This window comes from Seriola dumerili, unplaced genomic scaffold, assembly GCF_002260705.1.
Source record: "Seriola dumerili isolate Sdu_G_001 unplaced genomic scaffold, Sdu_1.0 BDQW01000121.1, whole genome shotgun sequence".
Taxonomy (NCBI): domain Eukaryota; kingdom Metazoa; phylum Chordata; class Actinopteri; order Carangiformes; family Carangidae; genus Seriola; species Seriola dumerili.
Window position 1 is genome coordinate 1915194 of NW_019174376.1, and position 24659 is coordinate 1939852.

General features: G+C 41.1%; 1 protein-coding gene and 1 long non-coding RNA gene across 4 annotated transcripts in view; one reads left to right on the top strand and one right to left on the bottom strand.

Moving 5' to 3' along the window:
* Nucleotides 1–24659, top strand: part of LOC111224003 — a 35618-nt gene that overhangs the window by 5679 nt on the left and 5280 nt on the right. The window contains exon 3 of one of the 2 annotated variants that reach the window (XR_002665196.1): nt 5765–5813. The exons of the other annotated variant lie outside the window; for it this stretch is intronic. This is a non-coding gene — a long non-coding RNA (uncharacterized LOC111224003). Of the gene's footprint in view, nt 1–5764; nt 5814–24659 lie in introns of those variants that run through there. 2 annotated transcript variants of the gene reach the window in all.
* sp7 (Sp7 transcription factor) lies at nt 2671–5858 on the bottom strand. Of its 2 annotated transcripts, none has more exons than XM_022748343.1 (2): nt 5759–5858; nt 2671–4023 (listed from the first exon to the last, which is right to left on the bottom strand). In XM_022748343.1, exons 1-2 carry the CDS (start codon nt 5777–5779, stop codon nt 2671–2673), a joined length of 1374 nt encoding a protein of 457 aa, XP_022604064.1. In that variant the 5' UTR covers nt 5780–5858. The 2 variants fall into 2 exon arrangements, with proteins under 2 accessions (XP_022604064.1, XP_022604063.1); XM_022748342.1 differs by having other exon boundaries at nt 5744–5858.

Sequence of the window (24659 nt, forward strand, 5' to 3'; positions counted from 1 at the left end):
CAGAGTCGGCCCCGGGACATTTTATATAAATTGACCTCAAGTACAGCTCATTAGAAGCCCTAAATTGGAACCATGCAGCCAGGGAAGTGTAAATGTTACAACAGGAGAGACAGTAGCTTCAGGGGGGTTCTAGCTACAGCTCTTCACTTCTGTGTTGAAAATCCTTACTTTTATATAGCAAATGTTTGTTTTCACATTGCATGTCCCATTTGTTTCCCTATGACTGGTGAAGTAAACAATTTTTTTTGCCAAAGTGAGAAAGGATTTTAACGTATCTCCAAATTTGTTTTATGTGCTTATCATTCTTTTAAAACCTCACCTGTTACCAGTATGGTTATTAGCATGTCATAAAGATTAACTCCTATAATTCTATGTCTGGTGCTACTACAGAGCAGAACACATCTGTTGCTGGCTTCATTTAGTCTTTCCTGAGGCTATCTTTCCTTTAATGCAGAGTGGGAAGTCCGCCCACCTCAAGTATTTTTATTAGTCTGCAGTATAGCTTGAATGACTTGACAGAAAACTGGACAGAAAGTGGCTTAAACTGTTGCAGAAAACGCAAGAAAATGCCATGTACAGTGGCGACAGAATCTCAGATTGGTGGTTTTTGACAGACTATAAAACATACTTGATGCTCAGCCCAACTTCTCCTCTGCATCCGTATCTCCACATCATGTCTTTCGTCCTGCATCCTGCCTTAATTGGGGTCCTTTGTTTGACCACCTCCCTCAATAAACAATACAACCACAGCTCCCATGTCCTAATCCCCTCTTCTCCCCTCTCCTGACTCTGCTGGAGCATCGCTCTCAGTAATTACCCCTCTCCAGCTGGAGAGTGGAGTAATTGTCTTGAGTGTAACTACAGTGGCTCACTGAAAGGGGGTCATTGTGTGGAGTTAAGACTTCACTTCAGTGGACGGCTTTGTTTGTGCTGCAAAAGATAATGAAAGTATTTGGTTGGCCATGGTGAGATGGAAATAAAGTAAGATATGAAAAGAACGACAGTGAGCAAGGAGAAGAGGGTGTGGAAGAGTGAGTTTCATGCTCAGGGGACAACTACTTTTCATTGTTTGCACTTTAAAGTCAAGCTCACATATTCAAATATCCTTGTATAAGAATAACACCAGCGAAGAAAATGCATTTGAAATTTCTTTACTTTTAAAAGCACCAAAATTGTCATGATTCCACACCATAACTCTTACAACATGTATACCTTTGTGCCAGGTTTCATGCTTAATCACTATTTACAGTATCTTATACACTCATTTCACAACAAATCAGCAAACACTGGTAGTCCGACACTACCACAGTGAGCAAAATTATGAACAACAAATTAAGCTCTTATGTTTATGTTTCTTTTAACTGAAGCAACATAGACATCTTTTTCATCATGGAAGTGATACAAAATGTAGAAAATACATAAAAAAGTAGAAAAATAACACACCTAACAATATCTATATATTGTTGTAAATATATAGTATGTACAAACAAGGAGAAGCCCTTATTAATCATTACTTTGCTAGGTGTGGAAGACTTCACAATTAAAAGATTATATAGAAATAGTTTACACGCACATCTAACTTCAAGATCTATAAATAAATCTTTAAAAACATAGCCCCAACCTCCACGTTTTAACTAATAAATAAGAAAAAAAGTATTAATTTAATGCATTTTAATTTCTTTTTGGCCAGCTTCAACCATCTTGCGTTTTTTTTTTTCAGGCATTATATTTCCTGCAGGGTGCAAGATAATCTTCCATGTGTATAATTTAAGACATAAATTAGATTATTTATGTAAATATGAAATTAAATTAGACATAGTAAGAAGCAAACAGCAAACAAAAGTGAAATGCAAAACCTTTTACATCAAAATGTCTTTGGCAACAAGAAGCAGTAAATAAGGCCATCCTTTGATTGTTTCAAGAATAATGAATAAGTATCAAAGTACAGCTGTAAATCAGATTTTTCTCGAGGCATGCAATGCTCCATCAACTCCATCATCCCAACCATAAGTCTCGTCCTAAAACTACTTTCCTTTTGTGGCTTCAGAGCTCTTTTCCTTCTGCTTTTGCAGATTAAATTTCCCCAGTGGTTTGTCTCATTTTAAAGGCAGAAAATGTGTGGAGGCTTCAAAATGTGTGCACGAGCCTGTTTACTTGTATGTGTTTGTGTGTGCGTGTGTGTGTGTGTGTGTGTGTGTGTGTGTGTATGTATGTGTGTGCAGAGATAGTTTTGTGTTTTAGTTTAGTTTTGTGTGCTTATGCATTATATATATGCTTGCACATTTGCTCATAGTTATCTGTGTGCATGTGTATGTGCACATGGGACACGCATGTTATATCTGTGTTCATGTACTTCCTGGTTTGGTTGCTCATGTGCTTTCTGTGTGCCTGCATACATTGGTGTGCATTGGTATATGTTTGCAGGGTTGCTCATGTTGTGTGTGTCTTTCTCTGTGTGTGTTTGTGTGTGTGGTCCAGAGAAAATTAAGTGATTGCTACCTGCAACATGCTCAGTCATTTATCATATCAAGTCTTTTTTAACTCGATCTGGTGTCCTTTGTATGTCTTGAAACAAAATACTGTCTTTCTTTTTATTTAAAAGATGGATTTTTCACCATAAAAACGAACCCACCATGTCTCAAATAGTACTAAGTGGAAGATTTAATGAAGTCAGATCTCCAACAGTCCACTGCTGTTCTCCACTCCATTAGGTGTGCCAGTCTTCTCATCTCCGTTGGTGATTTGGTCAGCGACAGGATTGGTGGCTACAGCGCTGGTGTTGAGCTCTGCGGCCTCTTCACTCCGAGGATCTGTGTCTCCCTCCACAGCTACAGCTTTCCCCTGCATTGCGGAATCCGCATGGGTCTTCTGGTGCTTTGAGAGGTGGTCGCTACGTGTGAAACGCTTGTTGCACAGTAGACAGGTGAACTTCTTCTCCCGTGTGTGGGTGCGCACGTGCCTCTCCAGTTCGTCCGAGCGGGTGAAACGCTTCCCGCAGAACAGCCAGTTGCAAACAAAGGGCCGCTCACCGGTGTGCCAGCGCAGGTGGGCTTTGAGGTGGGAGGCCTTGCCATAGACCTTCCCACAGCCTGGGATGTGGCAGCTGTGGACTGGCTTCTTCCTCAGGGATGCAGCAGAGGCTCCCAGCCTCTCCAGCTCCTGGCAGTTGGGGCAGTCACATGAGGATCTAGTGGGTGCTGCCCCTCCGCTGTAGCCCCCTGATCCCCTAGCAGGCTTTAGGCCCATGGGACTCTCAATCAGCCCTGCACTTGGCACAGGCTTGGGCTTGTACATGTCCTGGGGCAGCATATGCTGGGAAGGCTGGAGGAGGTGTGAGGAGGAGCCCAGTCCCACAGAGGGGTAAGGTGCTGGGTTGAGGGGTGTAAAGTCGGTGCTGTAACTGGGCAGTTGTGGGCTCAGGGAGGCCTGTGGTGCTACAGGCTGCAGGGAGGCCTGGAGGCCTCCGTCCGCCTGGGGCTGCGTTGCTGACAGCCAGTTGGAGTTGGGGTGGACGTCCCACCAGGAGGATGTGGCATTAGCCGGGGCAGCAGTAATGCCAGGGTGGATACCGGCTTTATACCAGGAGCCATAAGGGTGTGTCATGTCCAGTGAGGTATAGACACTGGTGAGGCAATCGGCCGTAGCGTGGGCCTTGGACACTAAAAGAGACGGGTCCTGGGAGACAGAGGTCTGGAAGGAGTGGGAGAAAGGATTATATTCTGTAGTGTAGCCTCCGGCTGAAGGAGGGGGGCTTCCAGTTGGAGTAAGCAGCCCGCCACCGCCTCCTCCTCCTGCAGCTGTGGTGAAGGAGCCAGTGTAGGAGTCCGCCAGGCCACTGCCGTCTGCGGTCCGTCCGTTCTTAGCTGTCTGAAGGTCAGAGGTCATGGTGTAGGGCTTCTTTACTGGAGTGGTGCTGCCGGTCTTACCGGGTGTAGCCGAATCCCTGACGGGGCTGGTGCTGCCAAACTTGTTACAGGTAGCAGTTAACATAGCCAGAGGACTGGAGCCATAGCGTGCGTCTTCCTGGGGAGGAGGAGACATGGGAGAAAATGAGACTGTCTGTCTGCAGGAAATGGCTGCTGGTTGCTGCTGCTGCTTCTGTCAGTGTCAACTCTAATAAAAAACTTATGTCTGACTGCCACCGCTGGCTTTTCCTGCTCTCTCCATTTTCAAAGTGGTCAGGGCAATTTTAAGCAGTGAATGTTTATGCCTGTGAAGGATCTGCTCTGCTCAGCAAAGGCGGAATTCCCTCACTCTTTTGTTTAACTTTAACCACTGTCTACAAGCTATTCTTAAATTTGCATTCTTGTTTATTTCTAAGTTTTTCCACCTGTCTCCACAGTCAGCAACATAGAAAAATGTGCCTTCTGTTCGCATGTATATAAGCACTACACTGTTAACTGTAACCGAGCCTCAGTTATAGCAGACACAAACATCTAGTCAAACATGTTTTTTTTTGTGGTTACTATGCCACTGAAGGTGTGTCATGGTACACTTTGTCACAGCGGTCTCACCATTGTCCTGTTCATATTCTTACAGATTAAGATGTAACCATTGTCTGTGCCGTGGTGTTTCCTGTAAACATTCAGAGTCTTCATGAGCCCCTTTTAGGAAACAAAACAGTTTCCACTTGTGAAGTGAATTCTTGGGTATATCTGACTGAAACGCACCATACAAGAATCTTCACAAAATTTATTTATGTTTCTTTTTTTGTTTTAGTAGTTCTCACTTTAGTATTTCCCTTCTCCATGTGGCAGGTAACTAACGCCCCAGCACAACACATCAGAGGCGTTGCGTCTGTCTTTCTACTGTTACTGCTCACTGCACGTGTGGATATAACTAATAGTTACATTCTTAAGTTTCTGTGCTTCTATAATATGTAATAGTGAGTTCATACTGTCTTTGTTGTTCTCAGTTGTTCGTTATCTGCCGTGGTATCACTCATCTGGAATCACATTCTTAAGCTATTGGTGAATAAATATGCTTTAAATCAAACTTTTTCTGTGTTTAGGCGCACTATATCTCTTATTAGTTGTAGCCTATAACTTTGAACGAGTGTGAATGGAAACCTGTTTTAGACATAAACTTTGGTCTTTCCATGCAGGCAGACTTCCCATTCGAAAGGGGTTAGTGTTTATCTCCCTCTCTTACAACAAGCCCCGGGGTCAGCCCCTCTGCATCCTATTGATTTTGCTCTGTTTTGAGGTTGATACAGTTTCATCATTGACTTTAAAGTATTTCACTTCTCCTACAGTCCCTGCTGTCTTCTTCATTTCCATCCACCGCTGGTAACTGTAAAGCTTCTTGTGGCCATGTGAGATAACGTTTTGTTAAATCATCTTTATAATTTTATGTTCGCTCTCGGGTATAGAATGAATATTACATAGAGGAAATGTAAATCTTAGACTTAGAGGCAGAGGGTAAAATGTGAGCAGTAAAGTTTCATGGTACTGAACAGCTCTGTCAGCAGCTCAACCTTAAACTGCTTTAAATCACTCGCAATGAAAACCTAAATTCTTTCTTCATTAATGCAAATGATAATTTTCATTATCTAGTTAAGACACAGATTTACAGTCACTCATATATCATCTGTCATACGCCAGATACCTTCAAAGTAAACTCCAGTTTCCTCACATCAACATACAACTACATGACTTTATAATAAGTTCTAGCTTCAATTTCTACAATATTCACATCATAAAAGTTGGGTTTAGTATGAAGAAGAAAAAACAAATCTACTTACAATTACATTCCCTACCTCCAGAATAGATGCGGCCATCCCTGAGAAACAAAATCCTAAGGAAGCTGAGGGGAGTGGGAGAAGCGCAGCTCTGAGTCCCGGGACACTTTGGGAGAAGTCGGGCAGTAACGCGGGGAAGTGTTTTGAGGCGCAGGGAGCCCGCCCCCTAATTACAGGCTCCGGGCTCTTTGAAGACTCGCTAAGAAGCAATAAAAACCCAGAGATGGAGGAAAGCGGACGGAGATTGGTGGATGAAAAGAGGACATCCCACCTCCCCAAACGGAGAGTGTCGAATCATTTTTCAAGATAAACGCATGAATGGGTTACTCATCAATCACCATGTGGACATTATTTCAATTTCACTGGCATTATTTTTTCCACTGGGATTAGTCCAGTGGAGTCTGAGGCAAGAGATTACTCTTAACATCATCTCACAGAAAAAAAAATCTCCAGCCGGATTTCTCCATTAAGATAACAGACTTAGAGACACTGTAAATTGTATTCATGGTATTAGACACGTTACTGTAGGAGAACTGTAAATAAAAAAGCGGACTATAAAACTCTTTCCCGGCCTCCTCTGAGAGAGGAAAAATAACAAAAGAACATGTAGCCTCGGCCTATGCCACATAAATCAAAAAAATGAAGCTGACCGAGTCTGTGGTTTCCATCCGAGATTTTATTATTCTGGTTTCAACCCTCTCTTTCTGTTTCCAATATTCTTAAATGCAGTTAACTGCCTTTTTAGACATTAACTGTGATGGTTAAAGAGACTGAAGTACAGAGACGAGCGAAGAAGAAAAGGATCAAGTCATTAAATAAAATAAAGAAGAGATTATCGCATCAAATAAAATGAACTCATACCGCGAATTGACGAGGGGAAGAGAGTCGCAGGATTGTTTCCTCAAGAAAGAGGAAGAAATGATGGATGAGAGCTGCAACAGAAAGTTTAAAAGTGCAAAAAGAAAAAAACCCAAAAAAACAAAACACAATCCTGCCAAAGACGGTTGCGACGTGGTATTTCAAAATCGTCCAAATATCTCTCTGTCATTATTAATGTTCGAGTCTAGTATTAATATTTTCAGAGGAAAATATGAAAATATGTATTTTGCTGACTTACCAATTTAAAAGTATGTGTCATCCCAAAACTGCTTGCATGTGAACTTATGGCAGTGGTCTCTTTGTCTGTTAAACTTTGTGTTTTTTGTATTTTAAAATCATGACAAAAATCATAACTCTACATTAATCCATTATAAGCAGTAACACTCCGGAGAATTATTCAACTTTTAATTTTATGTAGAAACATAACTGTGACAAACCCATCCAAGCATACTCTTCTTTAGTGGATGAACTTTTTTATTGCATAAATTTACATATAATAAATATTCATACGCATCATAGTGGAAATAAGCAAGTACTGTGTACAGTTACATTAAAAATATGCTCTTGCTCATTCATTTTAAGCAGGTTTGTCCACATATGTTCTAACACCAATGTCACAATACAAGTGTAAAGTCAAAAAGCAACATCTTAATCATTTTTATTCAGGGAGAAGTATTATTTAAAAACATTAATATATCCTAATTGTGGTGTTTGGAAAGCTGAATTTGCATTTAATGAGCAAACTGTGCTGCTATTTCCTGAGTTTAAAGTAATTTTAAATACTCTTCTCAAACTGTGTGATGCACATGGGCTGAACATGAATCTCAATAGAAAGAGGGGAAAAAAAAAAAAAAGACTGAAATTGAAACTGTCATTCAGGTTTCAGCGGCCGTGTACGTTTTATTGATTTCATTTATTGGTTGAAAAATTCAAAAACTCAACTTTCAGTCTTGAGTAAGACGGATTCTCAGCGCCTTTTTGTGGGCGTCTCGTTTTCTGAAGGAGAGCACAGAAGATTAAAATTGTTGTCAAAAATAAACATATAATTTCTGTCCTTATTTTCTCCTCAATTACAGGGCATGGTTGGAGCAGGGCTTGTCGTTCTGGAGAGTCTGGCCCTCACATGAACACAGCGGCTATATTTGGCAGTCTGTTCTCCAACTGACCTTCATTGCTTTATTTTCTTATCCCAGAAGGGGTGTGAGTAGAAGAACAAAGGCTGCTACATGCAATAGTTTACACTGTCACACACTCCCAACAGGACTGTACTCGCAGTCATATAAACCTCACTTCAAACTGAGGGCAAAGTGTCACAGAAGGCAAACAATGACAACACCTGCTTTGTATCTATCTATTGAAATCCATAAGAAATGTAATCAGTAATGCCTCCTGTGGGCGTACGGTATCGTGCCAGGATCCTCACGGATACATGTGTTATACGTGGCAATCTTTTCACACTTTCTGAGGCATTTCCTTCCCCTCTCATTGGACACATATTGTGTCACTGATGTAAGTCTTTAAGTGAAGTGTTCCTTTTCTTCTTAGTGTTCATTAATGCTTTATATGTTTTACATTTAAGTGAAATGAGAGGGGAGGTAAAAAAGCTCCTATACTGCTGAGATGTGGGCTGCAATGGGCTGCTTTTCCTCATTTTTATAAGACTTGTAGTAATCTAAAACTTTGGCGTGTGCCCATTTACAGTTCTCTTCAAAAGAGAGCAAGTGAGATCTATAATTAGAGAATGCGTTAAGCTCTTAACAGCCTCTTCAAAAAGCTTTCTCTGCTGTATTTACTATTTTCTGCCCTGTGTGGTTTAGATCTTTGGGTACGTACAGTAGGCACTGCAGGCTTGATGAACCTCGGGGCGTTGGGTGGGCACGATTATGTTGCCCAGGGCTGATTATATGTTTCATATGGATAGTTATTGTCCATATGACAGCTATCACTTGTATTAGTAGCTGCAGGTTTCTGTAGCGTTGCTAGCGCCTTACCCCAAGTTCGTGATTGCTGCATTAACAAAAAATATATATGTATTTGTTTCAACTTCATGGTAATTTCTATGATGATAATGCTTCAACAAGGCAACTGATGACACACATATGACTCAAATAAGAGTGTTGTATGTTTTTCTCACTGTGCAGGCAGCCGCACTCCGAGAATTCTGGGTAAAGACCTGAGCTTTCCGAAGGTTTTCAGCACTGGCAATTAACCAGATTTGCCAGTCGTTTGGTTTTGACTTGATATATTGTGTTTGATAGTTAACGAGTGGCCTAAATAGATAAGACTGAACTTGTTTTACTCAGATTTTCCTTATCATAGGGGAAAATGTCTTGGAAAAAAAAACAAAAACAAAAACATGTCCAAATGTGACAAAATATTTAAAAATCTGTCATTGGACCCTTGTCAACACAACTCTGTCCTATGACTGAAATGGTCACATTTTTGTCACATTTTTAAGACCTAATAATTTAAATCCTTTTTGTTTCTGAGGAGCCTCTTCTTTTTTCGTACGAGATCTTCAATACTGCTTGAACGTGTTTTACACTTACCTGACATTACTTCATCAAAAAGTCTGGATTAAAAAGCGCGACTGTTTCAACTTTGATATAAGCAAAGCAAACCTTAAGACAATAAGTTCTTTATTGCCAAAATTGTATACAGGCATATATTGTACTGTAGGTGTGCATATTCAAGGTGATTACATTTCATTGACTCCATTACTCTCACTGACTTTGTTGTAGTCCTTTTTGTACTTGCAGTCTATATTCCAATTACCAGATCCACCGTGAACCAACCTGTCACAGTATTTCACAACCATCAAGAACAGACACAGTTCTAACTCTGTGTATTCACAAATGTTCATTCCTGTATTTTTTAAAAAGAAATTGGAACGTATTCCATAGCCTAGTGCATTTTGATTGTTGCTGGCAAAATTTTTCTCCTTTTTTTTTTTTTCTGAAAATATTTCGCTTTGGTGAAAGAAACAGGAAGCAATAATACTGTCTCCAACATAGACTGTCTCCATTATGCTCACCAGTGGTCAACTTTTCCGTGCAAATGTTGTAGTCGAGCCGTTTCACTTTGGCGAAACTTCCTCTGGTTGCTCTGCTCCATAGAAAATGAAACCGCTCCCAGTGACGAGTTGATTGAAGTGATGGCAGTGAGTGCGCAGTTTGTTTGCTTACAACCAAGTCTTCTTAGCAGAGATAGAGTCTACTCCGTGATGCCACATGGTTCACATTGTGTTGTTGTCACTACTAGAACTGGACAGCCGAGGAGTCAGGTGCTGAGAGTTAAAATGGCACAACAAGCTTTATTGTCGTGTGTGCCAACAAGGCTCAAGTGTTTGAAGTGTAGGAATCAGAGGGCAGAGATGATGAAGCATGAAAAGTCAAAAGAAACTAATCCCATATTGAATCACACACTCAAGGAGTCCCACAGTGTTTCCATAGCAAGTATTGAAAACCGTTAAAAACAGAAAGCTGGCGTTGCATGTTTCGTCAAATTTTCAGTCATGTTTCTTATTTTTTAATCAGATATTTTCAGATTACAGTTCACCTGCACCATATAGATAAAAATGCTTTGGCAGATTCAAAATATAATTGGAATTTTAGACTGTATTTTACTTCAGCAAAGGTCATGTTTTATATTACGCACGCATTAAACTCTAATTCATGTGGAAGTTTGGTTTATTTTGTTAAATTAAGAAAAAAAGGTTTTATAGAAAGACCTATTAATAATCTTTATACTAAGAAACATACTTGTATTATTGATGCACTATATTATACTGGACTATTTTATTTTTTAGTGAAGCAGTTTTTTTTTTTTAGCAGTTTTAGTGAAGAGGTGTAAAAGCAGTTGAAATCGCATCCTTTGCAAAGGACAATCATGTTAGGTGAGAAACTGGGAAACTTTGTGCAGCTCACATTCAATAGAGTAAATTAATGTAATCTCACATGACTTTGTTTCTGATTTTGCAGTTTCAGATCTATCCTTGTAAAACTACTTCTACTACTACTACTTTGAACACTGTCGTCAATCTTTCAAACTCATGATGTCTTCATTTCCAACTAGAGGCAGCCCTTCACCAATGCCAATGTTAAACAGCATACACCAGACTTCAGAGAAATGGCGCATGCAATATCCCTCAACCAACTTCAGTACAAATTGCTACTTTTTGCATAATCCTGCTGACAAATAAACACACATGGGTGAAAACATACAGTAACATCCTTAACGGAGGTCATAAGTATCTCAGTAGGCATAGTAAAATAAAATAAAACTACAACTTATATGCTGCACTTCTCCTTTTTTTTCTTTCTTTTTTTTACCTATGAAGAAAATTAAAATCTCAGCAGAGTACTGGGAGTACTGTATGCCTGCAGCTTCATTGTGTACACTTAAGTACTAGCAAGTTCATCCAGCAGGCATCTTTCTTGAAATAGTAGTGAAAGTCTTGCCAGATAATTCATCTTGGTGGTAACACAAAAGCACAGCAGCAGTACAAACAAGCATGAAACAAAGCATTGGGACTCTTTTGCTGTGAGGCTCCGTCTATACATTGACATCACATGCTTTTTAATGCATCTTTCTTTTGGGGGTGAATAGCCTTCTGTTTTCTACATTTGTTTTAAATTGGCTTCTTGGTATCATTAGGCCATTACAGCAACCAAGTAAGTGTGTATAATGGTGGATCAATGGAATATCTCGCCATAATGCATTTCCCTTGACATTCCCCTCTGGGCTGCAACCCTCAGAAAATTAACAATGTTAATAATACTGCGACGGAGGGGGAAAATTGAAATGATTAGATGTGTTTTACTTCGCTGCTGATGGAAATGTGGTGAGAGGGAATCAGGGTCAGGGATAGACTTGCCTTGCAGCATGACTCCGTGCTATTTTTCCAGGCTGTGTGGTCAAAGATTCAGAGAGCTTGTCAACGGAAAATGAGAGAGCGAGAGAAGTGGGGGAGAAGAGAGAAAGAGGGAGACGTATAGACAGAGAGACTGGGAGAGAGAGAGAGAGAGAGAGAGAGGGACAGGGTGGTGGGTTATACAACGTACCAGTGAATATCATGTCCATTTGTAGTGCTGCTGATGCTGCTGATTATGGCATCAGATGTTAGCCTGATGTCAGACATGAAAAGCAACAACATGCTTTTAATAAAATGACCTGCCCGGCTCGAGTGGTCTGTCTCTACTTTGGGGCATGTTGGTGGTTTTGAGTAATTCAACCACCAACAGGCTGCATTTCAACCAGTGGACAGAACATGTTCAGTCACCAGACATGGTGGTGATCACATATAGCAAGCAATGAGGAGAAAGTAATCCTTTCCCTATAAGATTTTTCCTTTTTGCACATGAACTTTTGAGCAAATGCAAATAGAAATGAAGCAAAGAAAGTTTCCCGCCTGTTATGACTTCGAATCTTGTTTCCAAAAGAGCAACATAATTTTAGTCTGACGTCCCCACCCCCAGCAAAGTGTAGTTTGTTCCCGTCTCGCTGTGATGTCTCAGTGACCACACATGTCAGAAATAATCCCACTGGCACTGGGGAGACATTAATTGTTTTCCTCTATGAACAATTTTTACTGTTCGAAGAATGACAGAGTTATTATCCCACTCTGGAATTGCAAATGTTGTGTAACATGCTGAATATGCTGTTTGTCATACAGAGTATTACATGCAAGTATCAGCTCCAGAAACACAGAAGTCCGTCTACTCCCAAACAAATCCCAGTCCACCGCCTTCTTGCTGTATACAAGCCGACATCTGGCCTGTAATCTCCCTGTCTGTCGAGGAGACCTGTGGCCACCTAATGACCCCAACGGGCGTCATGCATGCAATTGCTCAGGATGGCGCAATGACAGCAATGACAGTCTGTTTCAATATCTCTTTATACATACTTTGTGAAATGAGAGGGACTTGGAGGAGCTCTCCGCTTTTGGACTGGACACTGGCAGGTTGAGGCAACATACATGCAGTGTGGCAGGGTTGAATATGTGGGTGATTAATATCTAAAGCAATTTCTTCTGCAACTTATAAAAAGCATTTATGGATGAACTATGAACTATAGGCTTTTTATTAAACTGATTTGATCTTGAAATTTGTATTTAAAAAATATAATGTTTGTTGATGACAGTATCTTTGTTGAAGAATATATAATCTTGTGGCAGTGCTGTATACTTGACACTTGAACAACTTCAGGCTTTACTTGCTCTTGACTTCCGACTTAGCTTGATTGGACTTGATAAAATTCCAGAAAAATAAGAAATATATATCATCTCCCAGCTACAAAACTTCATTATTTGACCTCTGTATCATTGGTCTCAGTTTCAGTTAAAGTCATTATTAGCAAAGCTTTTTGTTATAATTATGGTCAGTGTTGAGATCTGAAAGATTGTGACTTGATGTGGACTTCCCTTGAAGGTCTTAAAGGTCTCAGTATTCTTCAAATGAGAATTTCAGATCATCAAACAGTGTCTGGGTGGAGGTTTTGACCGAAAACAGCCCTGGGTTAAAACAGTGCAGGGGGCTGCGTTGGTGGGGGGCATGCTACTTCAGGCACTGGTGAGCCATTAAATTCAATCCAGGAAGTTCCAGTTGGAGGAACAGATCTGTGAATCTGAAGGCTTCTCAAATTCCTGCTCAACAGTTTATAATCCTTTTATACAGGATTTTACAACTCTGGAAAATTATCGGGGGCAGTTATTTTATCTTTTGTCATGATGATTGCAAGGTAAACACTAGAAATACTTGGCTCATGTTACAAGATTGACACCGCAAATGTGAGCAGGCATGTATCTGAGCGGCCAACGCAGCACCTTTCAGGATCATGTCATTTTGCGTCATGTCCGAAGTTGAGCCTGGTTCAACTTTTTTGCCAGACAACCCCTGTGTTGTTTTGCCGGCGGAATTTTGCTACACATCTGGGATGACTCCTTGAATGAACGAGAGGGCTGCATTTTTTCATGTACGACTGAAGGCCAATTGTCATAACTTTCTAAAACTGACAGTTCAACATGTGTACTGCATGCAGCGATTTGCCAGATGTGCAGATGTTAGAAAAATGCACACAATTCTCTCTCAAACTTGGCTATAAACCATAGATTGTATATAAAGACGGACGTAACCTCGTTAACATCACACAGAGATTTCTGAGAAGTGATTTTGAAGCTCAGAGCGGACTGCCCCGCCGTCACCATCTTGGCAGTGCCTGACTACGCCTAACTCCTGCCTAATCCAAAAATGGGCAAAGAGGTGGGATGTGTGTGGAGCCGAGGGGTTTTGTGCCAGTTTGTGGCAAGCATACACTGACCCACGTGTCACTCAAAACGACCATGCATATCTTTAAGCCTTGATAAAATTACAGTTATAAAAGTATTGCGAAGGGGGGAAATTAACTATAGAGACCAAAACTTTATTTTTTTTGTATCAGGCTGTAAACATGTTATGTTCTGCTTTTAACGTTGGAGTCTATGGGGATTGATTTACTTTTGAAACCTTGCTTCAAGTGGCCATTTGAGGAACTACAGTTTTTGACACTTGATCGTTGGCTTCATTTTTTAGCCGCTGAGGATGCCGCTCGCTCTAAATACTGTTGCCTTTAGACGACATTTCATACAAACTTGTCAGTTTCAGGCTTAATGACTTGACTTGAGACTTGCTCTGGATACCTTGAAAGCAGTTCTGTCTTATTGTGCTAAAAAATGTGTGTGTATGTGTGTGTGTCTTTGGATGCCTTTAAAGGAATCTGAGTTATCAGTTTTGTGTTTCCTTGCTGCCATCCCACTGATCAATTATCTGCTTTTTTCCTCTCATCTGTTAACTCTTATCGATTTCTTTGAACACTGTCATGTCAGAAGGTACTGAGCTGTACTGTACCCAAGGCAGACCACCACCCTCCCCTTTCCCCACCCTGCTGGTTTATACATGTTTAGTCAGTGCCCCCAGACCCTGACAGCAGCTGGTGCTGAGGTTTGGGTGGGAGCTCATTACTCCTTGGCGGAGCCCTGCCAAAAAGAGGGGAGGGTTTTTAAAGGGAGTAAATTGAGGTTTTCTTTTTTGGGTTACTTTATTTCGTACGGCAAATCCAACTCCATGCGTCGTGTGATCTCTTCCATGTGTCGTGTGTGTGTGCCACCAGCAGTCTTCTCTGGTCCCCTCACCCTGAAAATAACTTCCGTTCTCCTTGATTTAATGAACTCCCTTCCTGGATGCTCTTATTGTACTGAAATAACCAGAATTGCTCTCTGTATTTTAGGAGCTAAATCCACCTGAGTTTTGTAGAGTGTTTTCTGTTATATAAGCCTTCCTCCTCGTTTTTTTTTTTTTTTTTTTTTTTACTACAGTTACGCAGCAGTCCTCACACCTTATATAAAATAATAATATAATTTTTTTTAAACAGGTTTTACTTAATGAATCTCATAAAATACAAACATGTTGCTCATTGTGAGGGCCTGTAGTATAACTATGACCCTGATCGTTTCTGTATAGCATTTTTCTGTCCCTCATGAGATCCACTTCAGCTCTGTGGTCCACCACTCACAAGACAAAGCCTCCATCTCTCTTAGCTCTTTTACTCCTAACAGAAGATCGTTCAAAGCTTTACATTTGATGTCTTAGTGCCATAACGATGTGGTTTGGAGGACGGGAACTATCGTTTATTTATGAAAGACATATTGCACTGCAGGAGAGGGATATTATCTTCAAGTGGGTCAAAAGAGTGCGTTCGCCTCTATGTTCTAGACGGGTGACCAAGAGTATCAGATGTCCCTGTGTATTGAGTGATTGTGTGGAACAGAAGTGAAGTGTTCTTGACTGGTGTTTCCTCTTTTGGAGAGGAGACTGATGTGGGGACTTCCTGGTGATACTGATCACGAAGAGAGAGGAGGATCAAGACGAGCAAAAGCAAAGTTAGAAAGACAGGAGTTGTGGATTAAAGCAGGGTTTAAAACGGTCAAAACTGGTGTTTGACAAGATGCAAAAAGTTCAGATTTTGAATGTGCAGCAGGCTGCAGCTGGAAAAAGGCTGTAAGTACCGACAGAAATGGTGAGAGGTCTGGGTAGGGCATACAATACAGAAATAGAATGACATTATAGGTAGGTAAAATAAGCAGGTCGTACCTAAAGGGGACTTTATTACTTATAACCTAAAACCCCTAAAATCAAAACAAAAAGGCCAAGCCACACCATATGTGTGCAAGAGGAAGCTCAAGTCTTCTCTCCTTTAGACCACCCAACGCTTCACCCACACACACTCCTGAAAAACACTGAGACTGCGCAGGACTGAATCAACCAAACTTCACATATTTCACAAGATCTTGGAACTAAGTTTAATACTTTCATCTATTCTTTTATGATTGGGAGAAACCCCAAACCACACAAGTAAAACAGACGCATTAAAGGTACTGGGATGTGGAATTTCATTTGTCTTGAATGAAAGGTTCCCTGTTGCTGAACAAAAGTTGGGTCAAAAACTTAGATCAGGAAGCAAGATGGGGTTTTTTTTTTCAGTTTCATCTAAGAGATAAACAATTTCTCCTCACTGACTGAGTCAACTGGAGTGCAAATGTAGAAATTCTCCCAAAGCCCAATGGCACGTTGACTGAAAATAAAGAAGAAACCTTCCTTCCCCCCACTTGCCTGAAGCCACAGCATGTGGTCTACTCTGTTGCTGCTCTAAAAATGGCAGGCGGGCGGCCTCGGGAGAAGCCCAGAACAGCCTCCACCGTAATGGCCGTGTGGGTGTGGCCCCTCGTAGATGGCTTTTGAGGGGGCCCCTCCCGGACGCCCGCACCCCTTGCCAGCGCCCAAGGGCTCCAGGCTGCCTGACCAGAGACACCGCGATGCGGCCCACGCTGAACCCAGGCCGAGCCGGGCTAGGGTGGGCTGGACTAGGCCAGGGCCAGGACAGGATCCACAGCTGCTTCACGGCAGGTTCCTGCACTCCTGCCCTCTGCTGGGGTCACAGAGAAATAAGACGGGACACATTGTCTGCGAAAAGAGAGACAGTATTGTCCATCAAAGCCATGGATTTCAAAGGGAAGGCTTTTCGAACATGTTTTTCATTTCAACAGTGTTGTTTTTATTATGTATTTGTTTTCATGTATTCGTTGATCCGTTTATCTCCATGTTAGTAATGAAATAATGATGTTCCTCTTTCAAAATTAAAAAAATGAAGGACAAAACATACACAGCATTATAAAACTAACCAACTTTTTTCAATTATAAGCTGTGATCACAACTACATTTGCAACATTGCAGTGGTGGGATGTAAAGTAAGTACTTTTAGTCATTTGTGGTACATGTGTCGCACAGTAAGTGTAATTTTAAGGTAGTTGTACTTTTACCTTATAGTTCAACTACACTACATTTTGGCAACTATAGTTACCAGATACTTTGAAGATTAAGATTTTTCATACAAAACATTTGATGAGTTTATTAAATATAATACATTACAATAAGTGAAACCAGCCAACCGTATATAAAGTGGCTCATACAGCCAATGGTAAAAAGCTGCTTACACATTCATTCAGCAATAGTAATATTCCAATATATATAATGATAACACTGATAGGAGCCGTTCTGCACCATCCTGAGTACCTTTTATTTTTCATACCTTGAGTATATTTTGCCAACAATACTTATGTACGTCTGTGTAAGTGATTTTTCATGCAGGACTTTACTTGTAATAGAGTATTACTTTTTACAATACCAGAGAATCACTGTGACATTTGAAGTAAAAACAAACAGGGCACAGTACAAAACACAGACAGTGTGCACAGTCAGTAGTAGGTGCCTGGCAAAGACTGACGCCAAAAAATGAGAGAATGAAATGAGCTGGTATGCTATGTGCTACCATTTCCACTGTTTTAATGTGGTGAAGAAAAGGCTTTAATCCTTAAAAGGATCTTTGGCAGGTCAAACAAACACAGTGCAATTCCATGTACGCATCCTGTGGAGGAGTAGCCTGTCATTGAAGGAAACATACAGCAACAAACCCTGAAGAACACTGTGCATCTGAGCTCATTTTTCACATCTTAAAGCCCTGTAATACAGGGATCACTACAGTGTTGAATGAGGCTTTGTCATGCAGTGTGAGCATGATAGCCTCACAATGCTTCAACACGTTTTTGTGAGAGTTGCTGCATTTCTCATAACATCGATTTTTAACCATGGGCATTGAGCTGATGTGCACTAACCATGTGTAAAACATCATTGCACGGGTTAAATTTTACATACACATCTGATGGTAATGCAGCCTGAACGGTGATAGTGAGTGATAGGGTGAAGCCAGCCAGTCACCTTCTGGTTTGAATCAGCGGAAGGGGATTGGAGGGGGGTGCTCTCGGTAGGTTGGCTTTTATTGCTTCTCCCCTTTGGTTTTAAACAGATCTGCCTGTTTGTGGAAGTGTGGCTGGCGGTTGGCTCCTCAGCTGGCAAGGCAGCGGTGTTTAATTGCTCTTTGTTGTGGCGGAGTTGGGGGGGTTGGAGAGGGGGGGTGCTCTGTGGTCGCTGCTGCACAATGGCGCTTTGGCCTGCCAGCACACACGCACAAACACACACGTACACACACACACACACACACACACACACACACATACACATTAAGAGACACATGGATGCATGCACCATGCACCCACACACTCAAACGAGCGTGCTTAACACACACACGTATAGATTAGCATGGAAGCCCAGATACACACACATGTATCCAAACTAGTATTTTTTTTTTGTTTAAATTCACACTATCTAATAGCCCCCTATTCTTGATATATATAATAGTGCACAAACTGCTTAATGGTGAAACAATGTTGGTTTATAATGGATTAAGTAAGTGTTGGAGGAAATAAAGGAGGAATTACAGGGAGAATAAACAGAAGCAGCTTGGTTTGTATATTTGTGCTGTTCTGCAACTGGGCAAGGATATAATTATCACATTTACGGGGAAGAGCTGCTGAATAATGGGTCGTAGTGGGTGTAGTAGTGGGGCAGTGGTGTATCCTCCCTTATTCAGCCCCTCCCAGTGTGTGTGTGTGTGTGTGTGAGAGAGAGAGAGAGAAACCTGAAGGCATCTGATTTACAATTGTCTTTCAGGGGCTACGCTCTTCTGTACTTAATCATGTGATGAACTAATGTTTGAATAGTGAGCATGTTCCACTAAACCAAATCACATTGGGATTCTGATACACTTTCCTCTCTGCCTGTAACACATTACATTTTATATCACACAGTTTAATGCAGTTTTACCTTCCTCCGTCTCGACTTCACCATCTCCAGTGATGCATTCGTCCCAGCCAAAAATTTCTTTGCCTTGTTTACTTTTCCTGCAGCCCCTGCACGTGTGTTTATCCAAATCTAAAGTATTCTTTTTTTTTTCTGCTCCTCCGTCACGGTGGCTTTTGTGCTCAACTGTGGTGAGTTTTGTGTATTTTTGTGTAATTTACTCCTACAGTTGGAGGAATGGTGTGCTCCTCTGCTCTGCCCAGACCCCCCCTCCCCTCCCCTTTCTCCCCTCCTCTTCCCTCCCAGAGAGGTTCTTTTCCATCGATGCACTTACTGTAAAGTGTTCCCTCTGCCTCCATCGCTGACCACATCAACTTGGCCAATCACTGATGACTCATTATACACACATAAACAGAACAAAGCGCAAACAGTCATCACAGAGTTACTGCATACGTTTACACATGCAGCACAGCAGAGTGTCTCTCAGCTCCCTCTATCTCTGTTTTTCTTTTTCACCCTCTCGTCCCTCTCTCTTTCTTTCATTCTCTCAGTGTCTTTTACTCTAATAAGCGTGCACACACACACACAAACACACACACATGCACACACAGTATGGATGTGGGCAGAAAGAACAGAACGCTACTACGCCACTGTAATTTTTGGAAATGAAAATGGAAACTGGCACCAATTAGGGAAACCAATAAAGCAACCTCAGTTCTATACGTCTGCCAAGTGGTAGAGGGGATTCAACTGGAGAGTATAGAGTTACATCCAGCCTTTAGGTTATCATCCAGATAACATCATCCAGTTTTAGACCATAGATGCAGTTACAGCTCTGCTGCTACTCTCCTGTCTGCCTGAACAGACACAGGACATCACATACAACAGGTTTTGTACTTTCACTTATCTTTTTCTCACTTGGGATGAACTTGTTCCTTGTTGGTTTATTATTGCTCATATCACAGTCCTTCTCCAAGAGACAAGCTCATTCAGCCATCTTAATAGCCTTTCATTAGGTAAGTCAATGTTTGCATCCACTGGCAGCACAGTGAGCTAACAGTGGAGCAGTGAGAGGGACATGTTTTGATTTAGTTAAACACTTACTAATTGCGACTCTCATGGCTGCTGCGATTAATTGGTTCCTGCAGAAGTCTGTATATAAGAAAGGAGGAGGAAGGAGGCAGATGGGGCAGTAAGTTTAATCCTGCCTCTGGCAGAGACTGAGTAATAGGGTAATGATCCTGTGGACCTCTGGTGCTGATGTGGTGTTGAGAGAGAGAGAGCAAAGGAGAAAGGAAAAGAGAGAGAGACCTGAGCTTCAGGAGAACCACTAAATACTGCCACATTCATCCACAGCAGTCATGCCATGCCACACGGCAAGCACGTGATCAGGCGCACACTCATATATGCGCATGTGCCCACAACCACACACACACGCACATCTCTCTCTTGCTGAAATACATCAGGTAGCCTACACCCACATGTATACAGTGGCCCAAGAAAGCTCAATGCACTGTAGCTTAAAAAATACACACAAGCAAATAGACAAAAAAAGTCTTACAAATAAATTAAACACAAGCAAAGTGACAAACATTTTCAGCAATTTATCACCAGATTTGTGACAGAAAGAAACACCACAAATGCAGAGGACATGAATTAAATACAAAAACACTGCAAGGCAGGTTTTTTAAAAAAACAGAGCCAACTCATGGTCCACTTACCATCTTTATTTCAGAGTTTCAGCCCGTATCACATTGTCTTCATCAGTGGATGGAGTTTGCTCAGTTAATCACGGAGATTAATTTCTTTAATTTGATGGAGAAAACCTAAAATGTGGACCTTTACATTGTTTTGTCAAACTACATTTTTTAAGGTCAAGAATTAAAGGAGCTATTTGTAAGTTTGGCTGTTGCTACATAGCCATTGTTAGCATTAACAGCTGTTTATTTACCAGTCTAAAGGAAATGTTGCGAGGTCAGCATCAAACTTCATTCTTTTACGAGCCAAGAGCTTTCTCTAGAGGTTGAAAGCAACACCAATGTTAACTCTTGTCTCTATCACATCTTTTCTTCTACTGAAGTTAGCCCGCTAACCAGCTAACCAGCTAGCCCCGTCACTTCACGACAGCAACTCACTGTAGCCTCCAATCTGCCCTGAAGAAGTAGTGCTTCTCAGCATTTGCTACTGGCAGGAAACCATGTTCGGTGTAGCCGAACTGTAGCCTCTGTAGCCTCCAATCTGACCTGAAGAAGTAGCACTTCTCAGCGTTTGCGACTGGCAAGAAACCATGTTTGGCGGCAGAGAAAACTTACTAATAGTACCTTTAACTTAACTTTTAAATCAACATGGACAAGGAGTCTGAATGAAATCATAACAGCTGACCTCATGTCAATTGACTATCTCTGGGACAACTGGAAACTCCATCCACTTATGAGGAAAAGGTTAACGACCTTGAGTTGGGATTGTTTTGTTTTGTAATTGCCTAATACAGCAAACAACAGCTGTTTCAGCCACCACTCACACACATGTATCTGTGAGTATCAATACACGCATGCTGAGGCATTAACAGAGACCAGACTGAAGAAAAGTTTTCCTATACACAGATTCAATCCAATAAAAGAGTTAAACATGTTGTTGAGCTGAACACAGAGTCACACACAAGCAAATAATATATAACACACAGGAAAACACAGAGATGTGCAAACATCCAGTCCACAGTAAAGCTGTTCTGGTTGATGCAAATATATGCACAGTCACAAACATCCCTGTGTGTTTTCTTTTTAAGAATCCTCCCTCATAGTGACTCATGCGTCCTCTCAAATATTTTTGTATTAAGAAAACAATTTCAGTCCGGACAGTAGTTTGTTTTTCAAAAGGAAAAGTCCCCAAAGCCAGTTCTCTGTGGCTTTTTTTTGTGAGCGGACCATTTAGTCGTATCCTGACGTTAGCCTCCTTTATTGCTCTTTTCTTTCCCCTGGGCTGTCACTCCTCTTTCACTCCTCCTGTTCTATACATCTACCATTTCCTGTCTCTTTTCCTGTCTTCCATCCCTCCCTCAGTTCCCTCTCTCCATCCCTACCACCCCCTCTGTCTCCCCCTCTCCGTCTTTCTGGCCTCTCTGTCTCCCTCTCCCTCTCAGTTGGACTCATGTGGGACTGATTGAGCTTGAGGATCCAGCCCTCATCAAAGGCCGAGTGTGGTTGAATGCGAGCAAGCCACTGAGGCTCCAATCTCGCACTGGTTAATGAGCCCCCTCTCCCCCCTTCCTCCTCCTCCCCCTCCTCTTCTTCCTCACCCCCCTCCCTCCCCCGGCCCCGGCATCCCTCCAGTGGCAAGCTCATACGACACAACCTCCCCCCTTCCTTCTCTTTTTCCTTTTTCTCCTCCTTCCTTCCTCCTTCCCCCAGCCTCTCCACACTTAAGTATTCTAATGTAACACATCTCTCTCCTTTTTGCTGCTGCCTCTTTCCGCTCTTTCAGCTCATTCATTGCCAACACAGCTTCCTCCTGTCCTCCATAATTCATCTATATTTCAGCTTTTCAATCCCCAAATTCTCTCCTCATCCTCTTCTCCCTCGTTCCCCAGTCCCTCCGCTCTCTGTCAGCCACAGTCCCTCCTCAGGCTCAGCTCCAAACCAAGGCTGGCGTCTGTCTCTCTGTGTCCGACCCCCCCCCTCCTCCTCCACCTCCTCCTCCTCCTCTAACCACCACCACCATCACCGCACTGATGATACATACACTCTCTCACTCTCTTGCTGCGGACCCCGACTTTAATCACTGCACGCACTCAGGCACACTCCGGCCACACTTTGTGCAAGTGCACAAACTGTGCGCACACGCATAAGCAACAGCCGTATACGCAGGTGGGCGACTTGCAAGCTGCTGAATTTATGCACATGTGCTTGTAAACTCACACACACATTGGCATAATTTTGCTCAAGAATACATGAATAATTTATCATTTCCGCCCTCGCTTCTGTTTTACTGTTGTGAAGCAAGAAAAATGCCACAATAATTTACATGAATTCACAAAGTCGGTGGTACAAAGGAACCACTTTTGATTCTGTTCCAGATGGTCACTTTTTGGTCATTAATATCCAGAAATGATTTCTTAACTCTACAGGAAACCAGTGAAAAGATGGTATAAACCATCTTGTTAAATATGATTTAAACTGTAGCTGCTGGAGAAGTGAGGGAAATAAATGCGTGAATAAAAACAGATAAATGATAAAAGGATGGCGCATATATAATTCTTAGATGATAAAATCATTTTAATTAGCGAAAGTAGTTTTACTTGAAAGAAGCAAGAATTTTATCTGTTTAGCATTGCAAATGAGTCTCACATTTGTTGTAGGTGATTTTATCTTTGCAAACTGCTGCCAGAGAAGAGACTTTGGGATGCAAATGATTATATTTTAGTAGATAAATGCAGGTCAGGCCAGCAAGCTCATCAATTGCTGTGATGAGCCACTGCATGAAATTGTCAATAACATATAGCTCTTAAACATTTTCTACAGTTTTTCTACATTCATGATTTTTCACTCACTGTAATAACATATTAAATAGATAAAGTATGTATCTATTTATCTAACATGCAAGAAGTTGTTATTTGTGTGTGCATTTCACCCAATCTTGAAAGCTGTAATATAATGTGTTCAAAAGATAGAGAAAACTGTACTGTAGTGCTTAAAAATACAGCTAGAAAATGCAGTATAAAATACATACAAACATAAAGTGAAATTACCAAGGCAAATTCTCTCAGAATAAAACATTCTCTTGTATTATAAACCAGATCTTGTACTTCACAAATACAAAAGAGTGTGAGTGACAGGGGAGATTATGAGAGTTGAGAATAATCTGGGGCTGTTGTGGTTAGTAATATGTGTCAACTTGTTTCTTAAAAGTTTTTCTTGTAAAAGAAATAAGAGAATGAAGTAAGTTGTTTTCAGTCCACATGTGAGTGTGGACTACTATGTGCTTGTGCTCGAGTTACAGATTTTGACTTCAGTAATAACGTTCTACTACTTCTTTCTATTACTTTTAATCCATTTGGTTAAAACTGGAGCCTTTCTAGTAAAGAGCTCAGTAAATTCTCATGTGTCTTACGTCCTGTGTTATAACTCAAGCGTAAATAATCCTCAAAACCTGAGGCTGCAACCTGCTTTTGAGATCTGATGTGTGATTAAATAGCCTACTCTGAAACAAAGCTTGCAAACGCAATCTTAAAAGTGCAACAGAACACATCCTTAAAAAAACAGTTAACAAATAATAAATCAAATAATGAATACATAAAAATGTATCAGTAATAGTTTTGTCAAACAAAATGAAAACGTGGAAAATCTCAAATGGGGTACAGAATTGAAATAAACTTTAGCCTATTTATATTCTAAATCTAATACTATTAAGGGTATTTTATATATGAAATGGGAAAGAAAAATAATGTTCACATGTGAAAACCACTGAATTATATTGTTGACAGCTGTGTACTTTTAACCATTAACAGCCGTAAATATTGATTTTACAATGCTAAAAGTTTAACTTGAAGATCCCAGTCATTGTTCATTGTCCTCTTGTTCTCTGTCAGTAGCGTTTGACCACTACCTAACTAGTTGCCACGGAGGCAGGCCTGGTTACTATAACTATGCCTGGAATGATGAGTTGTGATCTAACCAAATAAAAATGTGATGTGTCATTCTCACGGTTTGGTTTTTTGGCAACAAATACAAACAGTCCAGTCTGGTGAGTCTTTCTTTAGGGGAACCGTCTTTGGCAGATCACGCAGATGTGGTTCAGACGTCAGCATGCAGAGTGCA

What these genes read in the sequence shown, in the direction of transcription:
- sp7 (XM_022748342.1), bottom strand. Translation starts at nt 5,779, where the DNA reads ATGGCCGCATCTATTCTGGAGGTAGGGAATGTAATT. An exon ending in TGGAGGTAGGGAATGTAATT is followed by an intron (nt 4,024 to 5,743) that starts GTAAGTAGATTT and finishes CCTCCTCCCCAG; the next exon opens with GAAGACGCACGCTATGGCTC.